The following is a 15,922-nucleotide window of genomic DNA, read 5'->3' as shown; positions in this document are numbered from 1 at the left end:
GAGTTGTAGTCCAGCATCTGGAGGGGCTACATAAAATCACATGCTGGGCTGGATTCAGCCCCCAGGGCTTGAGTTTGATTCATGTGGTATAGAGCCTTACAGTTCCAAACACTTGGAACAGAAACTGAACTATCTTCCACTCTCCAACTTTAGTACCAAAAGGGTTACGAATCGGTTTTTGGTCAACTTTAGATTCGGCTTGGTAATTTGGGGTGCTGATTCAGAAAATGGCATTGAATAGACCACATCAGCTCTAGTTTCTGATACAGAACACTTCTCATCAAGTAGTCACCATTTGCTTAGCCACAGAAAACCATGTTTAATAATACAGAGCTGATGTAGTCTATCCAATGCAATTTTCTGAATCAGCACCCCAAATAACCCCAGGAACAGGCCTAAAAATGAAGGCACCAAGATTTTTTTGATTTTTTTTTTGGACTGTGTTATTATCTGTAGTAGTAATGGTGAGGCCACGGGCCATTTCATAAATTCTTCCTTGGATGCCAGACCACTGGAAACAGAATTAATGAGTTTGGGTTATTTCTGAAACATTTGCAGACCCCTGCCAAAATTGTAACTTTAATCTGTAATCCATAATCAATTTGAATGATTGACATGTTAAATTTATACTTTAATAATTACGCTAGATATGTAACAGTTTGGATAAATTGCTAAAAATGACAAACTTGAACCTTAGCATTTTCTTTTAAAAGCGAGAATTTTTTCTTACTACTTTCTGTATTATGTGAAAACAGCTCAATGGAACTTTGGTTAAATTATATACTTACTGCCTCATTACACTAGAGCATGAACCCACTTTAAATCCGGTTTCCAGATAAAATTCATGCATCCCGCATAATTGAGCAATCTACTTGAAGGCACATACATATATTATACACACCAAGGCCAGTAATAGTTAGAAAAGAGAAGCAGGAGGGTAGGAGATGTAGGGGAAGCTAAGTGGTCACCTGTACATTTGTGGCACAGATATACAGAGTTCCTCTTTCTAGATTTGTGCCCCCTTTCTGGCAGCTTCTATATTATCATTCTAGGTTAGCAGAGAATACAGTCTTTCAGATACCTCATTTGAATTTTGTCTGGAAACAAACTGGTAGCCAGTGGAGCTGTTGTATTAAGGGATGTATATGCTCCCTATAACTAGCTCTCATCAGTAGTGTGACTACACTGTTTTGAATCAGATGAAATTTCCAAACATCCGGGTGTAGAGCACATTGCAGTAATCCAAAAGGAATGTCATTCAGGCATGTGTCACTATAGACAGATCAGATGGCTCTAGGAATGGATGCAATTGGTGCATATGAAAATGCACTCCTTAGGCATGAAAATGCACTCCTGCCCACCACCGTAACCTCAGCATCCAGACCGAGTGTGAGATTCAGGACTACATCCAAGGTTTGTTCCTTTGTCTGATAGCCATAGGGTTCCCACAAAGGATCCAACTTCTAGTTCCTACACTTAATTTCTCAATCGAGAGTGCTTGTCTTTTGTCTTAAATCTAGTTTGTCTTTCATCCTTTAGGCTGCCTTGTTTCTAGCCCTGTATAATACTTTTGCCTTAGCTGGGCTTTGATCTTAGTAAAGTTGCCTCTCCTGTTTTTCCCCTTCTCCACTCCTGGCCCCTGGCACTTTTTTAAGGATACTGTGATTTCTGTACGTCACTCCCTCTCTCTTCTGCAATGTTACAACTTGTTAAAGTCTGAGCAAAATCTGTGCTGCCTGCCCATTGGACAGCTGATGTGGCCTCATACATAGTCCAGATGCATTAGCCACTCCCTTTAGTTCTCTTTTAGTAATTCAGCTCTGACTTCATCTCTGGGTTGTTGTTTTTTCCCTACTGCTTTATCAGCCGGCCAAATTCCAAAACTGATAGGAACTTATCTGCTTTTAGAATTCAGCAGATGTTTACTTGATAAAAAGGGACTTTCTCTACTGTCCTGTTGAATCACTTTCCTTTTGGAAGATACCACAATAGACTTTTTTGTGCATCATATAACCTGAATTCATAGGATTCAGATGTGTTCAGCTGATTTCTTTTCTATCCAACTTCCATTTTTCTTGGGTTTCCTAAGAAGGTTGATAAGCATACTGCACAACATTTTTGTTTTAAAAAACATATTTACTCTGAATTTCATTTTTATGTTGCTTAATAGTGTGTAGAGTCATCCTTTTATTCTTAGAGTCTGTTTTGCTCATAGGCGTTGTTCAAGAGACCGCAGCATGTCTCACAGTTCTACAAATTGCCCATCCCTGCCTATGTGCAGATAGATATATTTAGAGCTCTGTTTCAGAAATTTCTCGAACACTTGCGTGTCAAAGTCATGTATTATAATGTGAAAATACAGTTTTTAGCTGCTTTGAGTCTCATTTGGCAGAGAAAAAGCGGGGTATGAATAGTACTACTAATAATAATAACAATAATATAATAATAAATATTGAGCCATGCATTACATAGACTGTAAAGAGTAGTATAGTGCTTTAGAATCATAGAATTGTAATGTTGGATCAGCCCCCAAGGGCATCCAGTCCAATCCTCTGCCATGCAGGAACACCCAATCAAAGCACTCCAGAGAAGAAGATCCCACTACAATCTGAGGCACATGTTTCACTGTCAAAACAACTTTTATCATCAGAATGTTCTTCCTGTTGTTTAGTGTAGTTTGCTCTGTGTCTTAGTCTCTGAAGCAGCCAAAAACAAGCTCAATATGACATCCTTACAAATATTTAAACAGCATGTTACCTCTTAAACTTTTCTTTTCCAAGCTGTAAACATGCCCAGCTCCCTAACCTGCTCTTCCTACAGCTTGGCTTTCATGCCTTTTACCCAGGAACCTGTGACACCTCAGTAGTCATCTCTCTTCATGATGAAAAGGAGTCATTGGTAAACACCACTTGGGTTTGCTTGATCAAGCAGTCATCAGTTTACCTTAATAGTAGCATTGTCTAACCAAGGGCTTCTTGAACTTTTTCTATCTGAGATTTTTTTATGATCCCTTTCCACCCAAAAATCTTTTACATTACCCCAGCATGTAGGTATATAAAATAAGTAGAAAAATCAAACATTTACTGATAATAATTCAGTATTTGTTGGGCTTGCTAAACAGGCTGGTTTTTCTATTTATGAAGTACAGTTGAAGCATTTTCGATACTGTAAGCACTGCATGTTGTTGTTAACAGATTTGTATAAATATCTAGGAGGCATTCAGAAACTTCTTACTGTTGCCAAATTTTTCTTGATCCCCATATTGAATTAAAGGAACCCCATTGTGGTTGACACCAACAATGGTCTAGCCCACATTTTAATCGTTTCTTTGTGAGAATATAATTTGCAGCCTTGTCAAAGGTCTTATTGAAATCAAGATATGCTACATCTCTGCCATTTTCCCATCTTGTCCAGTGGCAACCTGTAGTGTTTTGGGCTATTCACAACTTCCAAATGTTCAAGAAAGCTAGATTTACTTAGGTTCTCTTTAGCTGTCTATTTTTAGGAGGTACTGAAAGCACCTACTGTGTGCTTAAGGAGTTGTCTGTAAGAAGGGTGGATGAGGATGCTTTTCCTTTGAACCATTTCATGCCTCGCAAAGCAAGTCCCACCCCCTCTCTCAAATCTTTTTTTTTTTTTTTGTATATAGGAAAGAGTGGTCCCACTGAACATGGAGACTACTTTAGAAAAAATGTACATAGTATCTGTAAATCTGCACTTCTCTTCTTATGCTTCAATTGATTTTACTTTTGGAAAATTCACTGTGTTGAAAAAAGAGGCACTTGAAAATAGCACAGGAGCAGTAAGATATAGAGATAAATACAGATGGGATGAAATATCCTTGGTTTGTCAGTTTCAGCATCTATTTTCTCTTTGGCATTTGGAGAAATAGTATTTTGAAATATGAAATGAAAAGAGCTGTTTCCATTGTGAGTAAAAGGGGATGTTGAGTATTCAAGAGAATTCTTCATTACTATATTGATTTCCTGTTAAACTAATAATAAAAGCCAATGGACAAGCATGAAATAGAAAGCATCAGAGCATCCCATTGTAGCCATATTTCAGCAAAAATGAGGTGACAAGCTAACAGGCATTCTGCTTTTCTAAATTTTCTAAATACAAACTAACAAAAACTCAAGAATGTCAAAGTGATGTAACTCCCTAATATGACATCTGCATGAATATGTTAGAAGACAAAGAGTATGGTAAGCATGAAATGTCAAGAAAGGAGACTGTATTGCATTTAGTTATACTGTCCCTGCTGTTTGGATGGAATATTTTTAAAAGGCACACATGGCAACTCTAAAATCTGGACAGGCAATATGAAATCAGCTTTTAGTTTCCAGCAGATTGGCAAGGCTGAGAGTCCTCTCCTTAGAAGCACCCACAGTTTGACAGAGCTGTAGGAATCTGTGTCTGAAAATGCTCCCAGCCAATCTGCAAAGTTTGAAAGCGTCCAATAAGTGGTTGTAGAGGGGCACTCTGTACCTCTTCAAGAGGCACTTGAAGATATCTTTCCTTGATATATCCTGAGGTTTGAGACTTGGCATAGGAACCAGATGCCAGAACTGAGCACGGATTAACTTGTGCAGGAACATTTGGTTTGGTTTGGCCTGCCTTCCTAAAATGGACGGCGCCACGCAATTCCATTCCTGAGCCCCTGCTCAGTAGGTGGCATTTTGAACTCATCTGTTGTGTTTCTTTGGAATTAAGGGTATGGAATGAGAATTATCAGATCCTGATTGTTTGTAAGTTAAAGGAATGTAAGTTTGACATTAAATGTTCCATATTTTCCTTTGGAGAAAGCCAAGCAAAATATATCATCAAGTAATGGGTCGTATCCTTTCAGACTTCCTACTTTCTGCGGGATACCACGGTGTGAATTTTAATATGCTCTTAAGTTTTCATAGTTTGAGAACAATAATTAAAGTGTGCACATACCTGTATGGAATTGTTTGTTAAGTACATTTGCAATTATAATCCCACAGAGTTTAATGTTTAAATTAGTACTTCCTTTTGTATTGTAAAACTTTGGAGCTAGCTATTCACATGGCCTTTCCCCTAAAAAATCTAAATAGTTTCAAATAAGGCTAGTTAGGTTACACTATGTAACACAGTTTTTATTCCTGGTTTATAAGTGTCATTTCCTCATTGGTTCTGTCATAAAAACATGGAAAAAGTTTATTAAACTGCAAAAACTTTGTTTTTGCGGGACATCCTGCAACACATTTTGCTATGGTTTTTTAATGAATATCTCATCAAGTCTCAACCAATTCAACTTAGGTTCTGGTAGCCACAAAAATAAAGTTTTTGGAGTAGAAAAACTACTCTCAAAGTAAGTACCACGCAATTAAACAGAAATAACAGACCAGGGACAGAACATTTTTTCAAATTTTGTTACATAGTGTTATTCATGCATATTTAACAGATGAAGTCTGTTCATGTGACCTCACAGGTGATGTGCCTTTGTATGACAACATTTGTATTCTTATACTCAAGTCTGCAATTCACAATTAAGTTGTTTAATGGTGGTTATTCTCAAGTACATGTGGCTAACACTGGAGCCACAGGCGTGCATTATCTAGTGTATGTTAGAATTTTGCATTAGTAATATTATTTTCAAGTTAATTTTAAGTTGGGTTGTTGTATGTTTTCCGGGCTGTATGGCCATGTTCCAGAAGTATTCTCTCCTGACGTTTCGCCCACATCTATAGCAGGCATCCTCAGAGGTTGCCTGCCATAGATGTGGGCGAAACGTCAGGAGAGAATACTTCTGGAACATGGCCATACAGCCCAGAAAACATACAACAACCCTGTGATCCCGGCCATGAAAGCCTTCGACAACACATTAATTATAAGTTATTTTAAAATAAAGATAATGCTCAGTATCGTGTCAGAATGCTTTTAAAAGCCACAGAGGCAAATGTGGGAATACAGTCTCAGAAAATGTAAAGCATTGCTTTCCACACATTTCATGTTAGTGACACACTTTTTAGATCTGCATCATTTTGTGACTGAAGTAATTCAATTTTATTAGCAAACCAGAGAGTAAACCAACCCCTTATAAGGGATACTGACACATATAGAAATTGTGATAATGAAATGTATGGAAACACAACATATTTCATGAAAACCTTTTACTTATATATTTTTTTAAATACGATGTATTGCTTATTTTGCATAGACTCAAAGATTTCTCATAACACATCTACACGCTGAAGCTGGCAAACTAATGTGTCACAATACACAGTTTGGAAAACTCTGACCCAAGCCTTTTTAGCATCACAAGTTAAGTCCAATGCACCTATGGCTCTTTTCAGAATTATTGGTGCTATCCCTTTAACCTGGAAAGCTTTCATTGCAAGGAGATAACAATCATATCTCTTCGTTCTAGATGCGAACGTCTGGAAGAGCAACTGAATGACTTGACTGAGCTCCACCAGAATGAGATCCTCAATTTAAAGCAGGAATTGGCCAGCATGGAGGAAAAAATAGCTTATCAGTCCTATGAGCGAGCCAGAGACATCCAGGTAAAAATGATGCAAATTTCCACCTTGCTGTGGATCCATGTTTTACTCACATATTGAGCTAGTACAGTTTTTGTTACAATATCCATTAATAATGACATTCTGTTCATTTCCGAATTGCCTTTATCACCATTGCTCTGATTCCAGTTAGTGCTATTGTTGCACATTTGCTGTACACAAATGCCCAATAAAGATGAGTCTGCCTAGTATCATACAAAGACTTCTCCTTCATAGCCCAAAGTTCAAATGAAGGCTAGCCTGGCCTGCTAGCTGAAGCTATTGTAGAGCTTTGGGTGATGAGACCAAAAAGCTCCCCTGTGAAAGAAAAGAGTTTTATGACTTTGTTTCCAGTAAGCTAGCGGCAGGATGTGTCTATCACTACAGAAAGACATAGAATTTGAAAGAGTAGCTGGCTTTGCATATTTATTTATTTATTAGCGACATTTATATTCCGCCCTTCTCACCCCGAAGGGGACTTAGGGCGGTTTACAAGTATAGGTAAAGGTTTTCCCCTGACGTTAAGTCCAGTCATGTCTGACTCTGGGGGTTGGTGCTCATCTCCATTTCTAAGCCGAAGAGCCAGCGTTGTCCGTAGACACCTCCAAGGTCATGTGGCCGGCATGACTGCATGGCGCGCCGTCACCTTCCTGCCAGAGCGGTACCTATTGATCTACTCACATTGGCATGTTTTTGAACTGCTAGGTTGGCAGAAGCTGGAGCTAACAGCGGCCGCTCACGCCGCTCCCGGGGTTTGGACCTGGGACCTTTCGGTCTCCAGCTCAGTGCTTTAACGCACTTCGCCACCGGGGCTCCTATTTTACAAGTATATATACATACAATATATTATATAATACGGCTATATATATATCCACTCTATCCTGTTAGGAAGCAACCAGCTAAATGTTGCTTGTCCGAATAAGGTGGTTTTTGAAGGGAAAGGGCTTTGGTTTGTTTGTTTTTTGCTTTCGTCTGAGTATGTAAAGTTTAAAAGTCTGAAAAGATAATTTTAGAAAGTAACAGCTTCAGAGTGGGTAGCATGCAATAGATTTAATAGTGACTGTCAAATCCATAGCCTGACCACTTTAATAGAACTCTTGTAAGTAGCAGATTTTTCCAAGTATTGAAACCTGGACAATCCCGTAGTGATGCTGCAGGTAACTGATAAACACAGTATTGTTGGAGGCCAAATTAGACATGAAAGCAGCCAGGATATGTGTTTAGAATGGGGGTCTCCAAACACAAGTATTCAGCAGGGAATACATGTGTGCATAGCTGAGTTGAAAGGCATTCAACCAAAGTTGAACCTTTTTGTTCCATGATTGCTGCTTGCTTTCACTATGCCAGGCTTCCAGGAATAAGGCCAAATTGGAAAAATGGAGCAGATGTGGGGAAGAGGCAAGAACAGCAGAGGAAGAGTTTAGTACCTCTTCTTTGAATTGCTCCCTCTCCTTCCAACCTGGAGATTAGGGCAGGCTTCTTCAACCTGAGGGCCTCCAGATGTTTTGGACTTCTGCTCCCGGAATTCCTGACCATTGAACAAGCTGGCTGGGGCTTCTGAGAGTTGGAGGCCCAAACACCGGAAGGGCTACAGGTTGAAGAGGCATGTGAGTTGAAGGCCAAAAACATCTGGGGACCCCAGGTTGAGAACCACTGTCTTAGAGAATGATGATTAAGATCAATGGGAAGTGCAACAAAGAGCTGCAAAGGTCCATTGGGCTGCACATCTAATGGCAGTAGCCACTTAGTCATTGGCAAAGGAGTAACAATTGTGATACACCCTGGCTGCCAGTTCAGTGCTTGGCATTCCTTTATCCACTTGAGGACAGACTTCTTCATACCCCACTTTGATCCATCTGCTGCTGCTACCTTCAGAGATCAGAAAATTTCAACGTTGTTCTGATACAGGCACTCCTTGGTTTCTTATGTTAGCTCACATTCTTTTTCAACAGTTCAGATTTTCATGTCTGTATTTGTACTGATAAACTAAATGGAGTAATTAATACTGATGGTACTATTGCAGTCCCAGCACAACATTTAGGCATAGCTCAGTTAACCAAGTCCCTATGTTCCTGTGCATTACTTTTTTTACAGAATATTTAGTATCCGAGGCAGAAATAACATGGAAAAAAATAGGGAGAATTTCCTACACCACAGAAAGAAGAGTAGTTCAACCTGTTTCAGCTAACATTTTACTCAAAACTAAAATATGCACATGTGAAATAAGCCAGACAGGTCAGATAAGCCTTGTGTGAGCAAGCCAAAAGGACTGGGTGGGGAAATCAGAAGTATTATGTGAGTAAGCCAGAATATGGTGGGTGAGTTAGGCTTCCCAGAAGGCAGGGCATTCCTAATTTTAACAGTGAATCTTCCCAGCCACAAGAATTTTAATTTTAGTTCAGAAAATAGTGTAAGAAGCACTGGGGAAAATTATTTTACAATTGCAGAAGGATTTAGGAACAAAACATATAGGTTATATTCTTACATCCCAACAAGGAAACAGCAAACTTTTGCTTAAGGGATATCAAGTCAGTTTGTTTTAAGGAAACCTTTAGAGACAGAGCACAGATAGAAACAATGTTATGTCTTTACTGTTCAACACCTGAATGAAACATTCATAGTGTAAGTAATGGTAGAGGCAACAGAGATTATGCAGTGATTCTCCTTTAGGCAGGGAAGTTTTGGATAAACCCCATGCTTTTGTTTTTAACATCAAGGTATAGCCATACCTCCGTTATTGAAATAGATGTGTCTCCAGGCATTACTTTAGCAAAAATGTGATACCTGAAGCAGAAATAACATGGAATATATATATATATATATATATATATATATATATATATATATATATATATATATATATAGAGAGAGAGAGAGAGAGAGAGAGAGAGAGAGAGAGAGAGAGAGGGGGGGGGTTCTATGTTATAAAAAAGAAGAGTAATTCAATGTGTCTCAGTAAATGAACTGAGAACTAAAATATGCATATGTGAAATAAAAGCGCAAAGCAAAATAATCAAAACAAAAAAAAAATGGTCCTTCTAGAGACCACCTGAAAGCATCTTCCAAAATGTGTCCAGGGATGCATTATTCCACTTCTCTTACGATTTCAGTTTGGGTGGACAAACATCTAGGTCTATTCTTTTTTTAACATTCTGGGGTGTCGGTGGTGAGGCGGATTTCTCTTCTATCCCATTTTCTTTCAGTCCTGTTGACCATATGTGCTCACTTAGGGAATTTTGGGGACAACTGCTGTTTATTGTGCCTGCTGTAGATTCATGTGCATAGCTGCAATAGGGCCAGATAGAGTAGAATCTCATTGCTTCCATCTTAAGCATTATTTGTTGCATCCTTTAGCACAGTTACTCTGCTCCAACCTGCCATCAAATGTCTTATGTTTCTCCAGCCCTGTACCATCCTACCAATGCTGATGGCTGCTCAAAAATTGTCCAGGGAGATAGAAGCTGAGGATTAAAAGGAGCCTGGGTGGGCATATTTTGTAAAAAGGAACTTCTCTGTTAGTGACTTTGTTAAATGGGGTATGAGAGTACTCATGATATGGTGTAATTATGACTGTGTGTTTATACCATGAAGCATCACCATTGTTATTTATGTGTGAAATACGAACAGCCATGCAGAAAACTTAACTTTTTAGACATGTGGCTAAGAATTGGTTGAGAATGGAGAGTAATCCCTGGCACCTGAAAGGCTTCAGCTTCGCATTTCATCCCCTCCCATGTAGTGCTGTTTGTATAACAGAGGCCAGTGACATCAAAGCATGACATGGAGAATCCTTGGAGATAGCTGCCATCTATTCTTCTCAAAGTGCCATCATTCTATTCTGCCATTAAACTGCTGAGTGTATGTTCTTGTAAAAGCAGTAAGATGAAATCCTCTTGTTCATAATATAAAGTCCCTGTATAAAGGAAGCCGTGCAGAAGGACCATTATTTTTGCTGCAGGATATAAAACCAATAGACATTACTCACATCCTGCAGTGTATAACCAAACTCCAGGAATGCCAGAGGCATTGCAGTTTGTGCATCATAAGCTCTTTATATGGAGGATGTGCCAGGCCCTGCTTTTCATCATTGCCCTGTCATCTGCCTTATGCTCTTGGCACTTGATTTCCCATCAGCAGGCTGGCATGATGCCCTGCACACATGTCTATTAACATACTCACCATTGTTATGATGTGAGTAATATAACTGTCCAAAACAATGTCCATTCCCTCAGGCATCCTCGAATTGAGTATAGGTGGAGCCACAGCCCATTTTCCCAGTTGCGCTACGGGAAGAATTCTAGGACCAAGCAGGCCATCTGAGGCCCTGCTCTGGATGAACTGTCCTCTCCTGTCCTCCACTATGCTGCTCAATGGATCCTTATAACTGCTTATTGCTAATACCACTTTCTTTTGACATATAGAAAGTAGACTTAGTTGTAACCCAGCTTGGGAGTTTTCTCTTTAACCTGAAAGGCAGAATGTGAATTATGTAATAATAAAAGGCAGAATATAACAAACAAATGTAACATTAGATGTTATATTATTAGTGATCTCTGTTTTGTTTGATTCTCAGGAGGCCCTAGAGGCATGCCAAACAAGGATCTCAAAGATGGAACTCCAACAGCAACAGCAGCAAGTGGTCCAGCTGGAAGGCCTGGAGAACGCCACTGCCAGAAACCTCCTGGGCAAGTTGATCAACATCCTCTTGGCTGTCATGGCAGTCCTGTTGGTCTTTGTCTCCACCGTGGCCAACTGCGTGGTCCCCCTCATGAAAACTCGCAGCAGGACGTTCAGCACTTTACTTGTAGTGGTCTTCATTGCCTTTTTCTGGAAGCACTGGGATGCCATTGCTGGCTACTTGGAACGGTTCTTTTCTCCCCCAAGATGATGTTACGAAGAACTGGCTGTTGCCCCTCCAGCCCCAGGGCCCTCTGGCTAAGGGAGCGTGGCAAAGCTTAGTCAACAACTCCTTCCTCCGCTGAAGTTTTAAAGTGTCAGAGTGTGAATTTGTTTACAGTTAAAATAACGTTTTTTCTCTCTGCGAGACACATTGGCAATAGTGTTTTTTAGATTTTATTCAAGAGCTCTTTTTTGGCAGAAATCCTGGATAATTTTTATGTAGCATGGTTCTCTTTGGATGCAAATCTTATTATTCCTTAAGTGTACAAAAAATAAAACACCAATTTGGAGCACACCAATGGGCAATTTAAATTATGGCTCAAGCTACTGTATTAAACCTGTTGTGAAGAAGAAAAGACATTTACACAAAGCATAACAAAGATTAATCCAGTGCACAAATGGTACCGCGTTGACCCCATAATGCTACTGTGAAACCTGACTACATTCCATGTCCGAATGTATAGCTTCAGGGTGACTTTCTTTAATGGAAGACCAATGCAATGCGTGGAGCTCCCTGGATCTATTGCTGGGTTTGCCTGTTCTCTTAACTGAGCATCCACACTCTTTCTCTAAAACCTGTTCAATTTTTTGACTAAGGATATGAAGTGGATGTGTTATACCACACACAGTTACTGCACAGTTGTACTACAGTATTTTGAAGTAGCCCTTTAAATACTTTAAGCAAATGCCCTTGGTCGCACTTTTACTGTTTTTTAATATGTGTATAGTCACAGATTTAAAAATCTGAATGGCATACTTGAAGAGTGTAATACTCAAACTCTCAGTGCTTCCTTATTGTTTCTAATAGGATTTTTTATTATTCTTATTGGGGGTTGTTTTTCAATTCAGTGGTTGGGCAGGTCATTTCTTTCCCTTTTGAAATAAAGAAGTGATGTTCTTACATGAAGAAATGTGTGAATAAATGTGAGCTGTCTTGTCCTGAACCAGTTCTGAGGAGAGAGCAGAAGCAGCTTCTTGTGCATCTTGAAGGCACAACTTTTCCAATGTGATCTGTTTCCTTCTTAACTTGCAGATGCAGCTTCACAAAAAGAGATCTTCTTTCTCCTCCTATCAGTCTTCTCATCATTTCTTTTCCTTTTATGGCCAGGAGGAGAATTAAAATCTCATCCCTGGGTCTGTTGCATCTGGACTTAGAATCTATTCTTGTTTTTAAGGAAAGAAGAGAGGTAACCTTTTCAAAGCAACTGACTGAGTTCCAATTCTGTTCTGTGAAAAGTAATTGGTACCTGGGAATCTCACTGACCATTCGTAGGACTTAAACTTTCTGTTTAGGCTCATGAATGCCAAAGTTGGGGTTGCCCCTGGAAGAGCTTATGTCCAGTCAACTTCAGGTCTGTTTTAAAAAGTTACCCTGTTTAAGGAAAGACTAAATGATTAAGGAAACAAAGGGCCAGTGCTTTAGGCAGGGGTTGGAAACATGTCACATTCCAGATGGTGGATTGCATCTCCTATCCAAGCTCAGTCAGTGGGAGATGGGAGTTACAGCTTGGCAAATCTGAAATGTCACATATTTCTCTCCCCTGCTTTATATATTCCTGAGTCAAGTTATGATTCAAATGAACCCCTGATAACTGAAACCAAAGTTGTCCTATTAGTAAACTGACAATACTTCTTGTTGGTGTTTCCTGGTGTGTTTATAGCCCCGCTCTGCATCTTGTTCCTCCATAGTCTGTCCTAGTGAGAGCTAGCTTCTCTTTACAGGTTATAATAGGTGGTACAGCTTTACTAACGGCAAGTTGTACCTTACAGGAATTAATGAAACAGAACTGCCAGTGACATATACTGCCCTGCTTACCCCACCTCCACTGGCCTGTTTCTCCATGTGGCTTTTCCATGGCTTTTTAAAAGGAAAGCAGGGGCTCACACAAGTTACTTACACAGGTGACCCCCCCACAGATCTTGCCCTGGGTGAGAGATGCATTGAGAAGAAAAGTGGCAAAGGAACAGCTTGAAAAACCTCCTTGCTTTTTGGAACCGTGTGGTTTAGCCCTAGAATGGTAGCAACCTCTGTTACATCTGTGACGCCGCAGCTATGGTGTCATATCTTTCTGGAGCCTTTTCTTTGTAGTGGCCTACAGGGTTTATATCTATAAAATTCAGACTTATTCTTGAATCTGTTTTTTTTTTTCTTTTCACTATGAAGCAGTAAAAAGGAGAAAAAAATCTTCAATATTGCTGACATTTCATCACTTATTGCAATTTATCTGTGGCCAGTGTTCTTCCATAAGAACCTGACAAAATGCCCAAGTGACCTATAATGATGCCTGACAGGGAATGCAGGAACTCTTGCTGTTAGGGCTTTATTTTCTAGAACTATGTTGTGATGTAGTTTGCATTCATACATGGGATTTGTTCTTTTTGGTTGCTGTTGGGCAGCAATGGGAAATTTTCTCTCAGCCCTGATCTTAATCTCAGTGATTTTACATATCATTCCTAGACTCATAAGTCTGTGTACTCAAATTCTTCATGCCAATATCACCATACCTTGTCACTGGTCAAATATCTTGCCTGTCCTTTTAAGGAAATAACTTGCCAATGTCAATAGACTTGAGCCAAATAATAAACATTCCTGTTTCCCTAATGTTAGAGATACAGAATTGGATTATTAATGTTTATCTTGGCCTGCCACAGCAACACGCTGTTGAATGCTGACACTGCCTGATATTCACAGACTCAAAAGGATCCTACTTTCCCTACACATTTCTCCTGTTGTTCATAATGATCTCCTACACTAAGTAACAAGGTCAGACTTTGGACTGCAACTAGTATGTTCGAAATTAGTTTCTTCCAAAAATTCCTGGCCCCATCTTCAGATTTTTACTGCAGACAAGTTGAGCTCAGGGTACAAAGCAATGTGAAATGAATCAATAAAGTTCATATTGGTGCTCATCACCCTGTAAAATCTAAAAAGATGTTTTTATTCTTCTACCTGTAAAAAAATCAGTTATAGTATTTGAATTCTGAGCATACAGTATCTCATGAAAAGGAAAATAATTAACAGAATCCTTGATCCTCCCAAGCTGTTCTGTCAAGGTCTTTTCCCCTGTAGTTCTCAACATCTTTTGAAATCTTTTTTAAAATGCTGTCCATGCTTTGTGAAGTTGCATTCAATCTCTTGACCACCCGAATGCTAACTCTTCTGTCATCATTTTGCCTTTTCTTTGCTAGCGGATCATACATTCCCCTCCTGTTGGTCTAAAGGGCTGTGACTGCATCAAACTGTTTTAACAATGTTAATTGTTTGAAAATGTGACTTTAGCTTTAAAATCCCCAGTTCCTTTGCAAGTGCTGTATTCTTTCTCTTAAAGGTGAAGCATTCCTGGATGATTTGTGAGAGGTAGAGGCTGCCAGTGAGCGAGTCCAAGAGCAAGTGTGTATGTGTGTGTGTGTGTGTGTATCTAATGTTCTTATGATTACTATTACTGGTGTGGCACTCTTGAGTTAAGGAATTGCATAGTTTTCTATTTGGATAGAGTGAAAGGTTTAGTATGTTAATCACATATCAATTGATTGCAAAAAAAGAGAAAAGAAATGAATGTAACAGGTTGCCTTGATGGAAAAGGTTACATGTCAGCACACTTTCCATGGTTCATAAGACATCATTTTCCTTTTAGTTGGGTATTTAAGAAAGAACCGAATTGAAAAGCTACCATTTTTAGATTTCTTTTGTTCCTTCCCACCATTGCATGATAACTGAGTACATTCTGAATATGAACTCAGTGATGACACTTCATTGTTTACTCCAACTTTTGTGGATACTTTCATTGGGGAGTTTTGTTGGTTGATGCACCAGCCAAAGGAGGCATAGTAATTCAGCCCTTTAGTTGGAAGTAGGGCCTCAAGAAGAAAAGCTGCAAGCAGTACAAGTCAAGAAGCCAGGTGGTTGAAAGCAAGTGGATGGGTATTTTCCTTGGTAGGCTCACTTCCCAGTTCCAAGAGGATTCTGAATGTGGCTGAAGAGTCCTGTGCGTGTGTCTGCGTGTATGTCTGTGTTGTGTATGCAGGGTGGTATCGTGCATTAGTAGGCAACTGACCTAGAGGTAAGTGCGTTTTTTGAAAAGTATGAAATAAAAACTCACTTGCCACGGGATGAAGAGTACAGATATGACACTTGTGAAGGTAACACTGTAGTTTATAGTTCTTTAAGCTGCTAATTGTTGAGAGGGATTGACTTTTGTCTTGTCTGGTCGTCACAGGTTTGTCTGTGACACATACTGTATATAAAATTAAATAAAAACCTCAGATATGAAATGTTATGTGTTTTCAGTATTTCCAAGTTTGCTGTAGAGGGGAAGGTGGGATACCATTGGTATAAAAAGTATAAAACTCCCAGCAGTTCACACTCTTTCTCAGTGTTGGCTGGGAGTTTCTGTCTGACAACATTGGGAGGGCCACACATCCCATGTATTTGATGTAAATTATTTATATGTTAGACTTGCAAAGAAAAGGAATGGCCAATTTTGTGACCAAGGCTAATT

The 15,922-nt window shown here is 39.4% G+C and overlaps 1 protein-coding gene across 8 annotated transcripts in view; it reads left to right on the top strand.

Annotated features, from left to right (window-relative positions):
- Nucleotides 1-15,695, top strand: part of tmcc1 (transmembrane and coiled-coil domain family 1) — a 156,925-nt gene extending 141,230 nt beyond the window's left edge. For all 8 annotated transcript variants that reach the window (XM_008116980.3, XM_003224878.4, XM_008116984.3 and 5 more), the window contains 2 exons: nucleotides 6,395-6,530; nucleotides 11,098-15,695. In XM_008116980.3, the coding sequence (XP_008115187.1) occupies nucleotides 6,395-6,530; nucleotides 11,098-11,412 (451 nt within the window). In that variant the 3' untranslated portion in view covers nucleotides 11,413-15,695. The remainder of the gene's footprint in view (nucleotides 1-6,394; nucleotides 6,531-11,097) is intronic.
- Nucleotides 15,696-15,922: the final 227 nt, after the last annotated feature.

The sequence above is a fragment of the Anolis carolinensis genome, chromosome 2, assembly GCF_035594765.1.
Source record: "Anolis carolinensis isolate JA03-04 chromosome 2, rAnoCar3.1.pri, whole genome shotgun sequence".
In the NCBI taxonomy this organism is placed as follows: Eukaryota; Metazoa; Chordata; class Lepidosauria; order Squamata; family Dactyloidae; genus Anolis; species Anolis carolinensis.
This window is presented reverse-complemented; position numbering and strand designations above follow the sequence as displayed.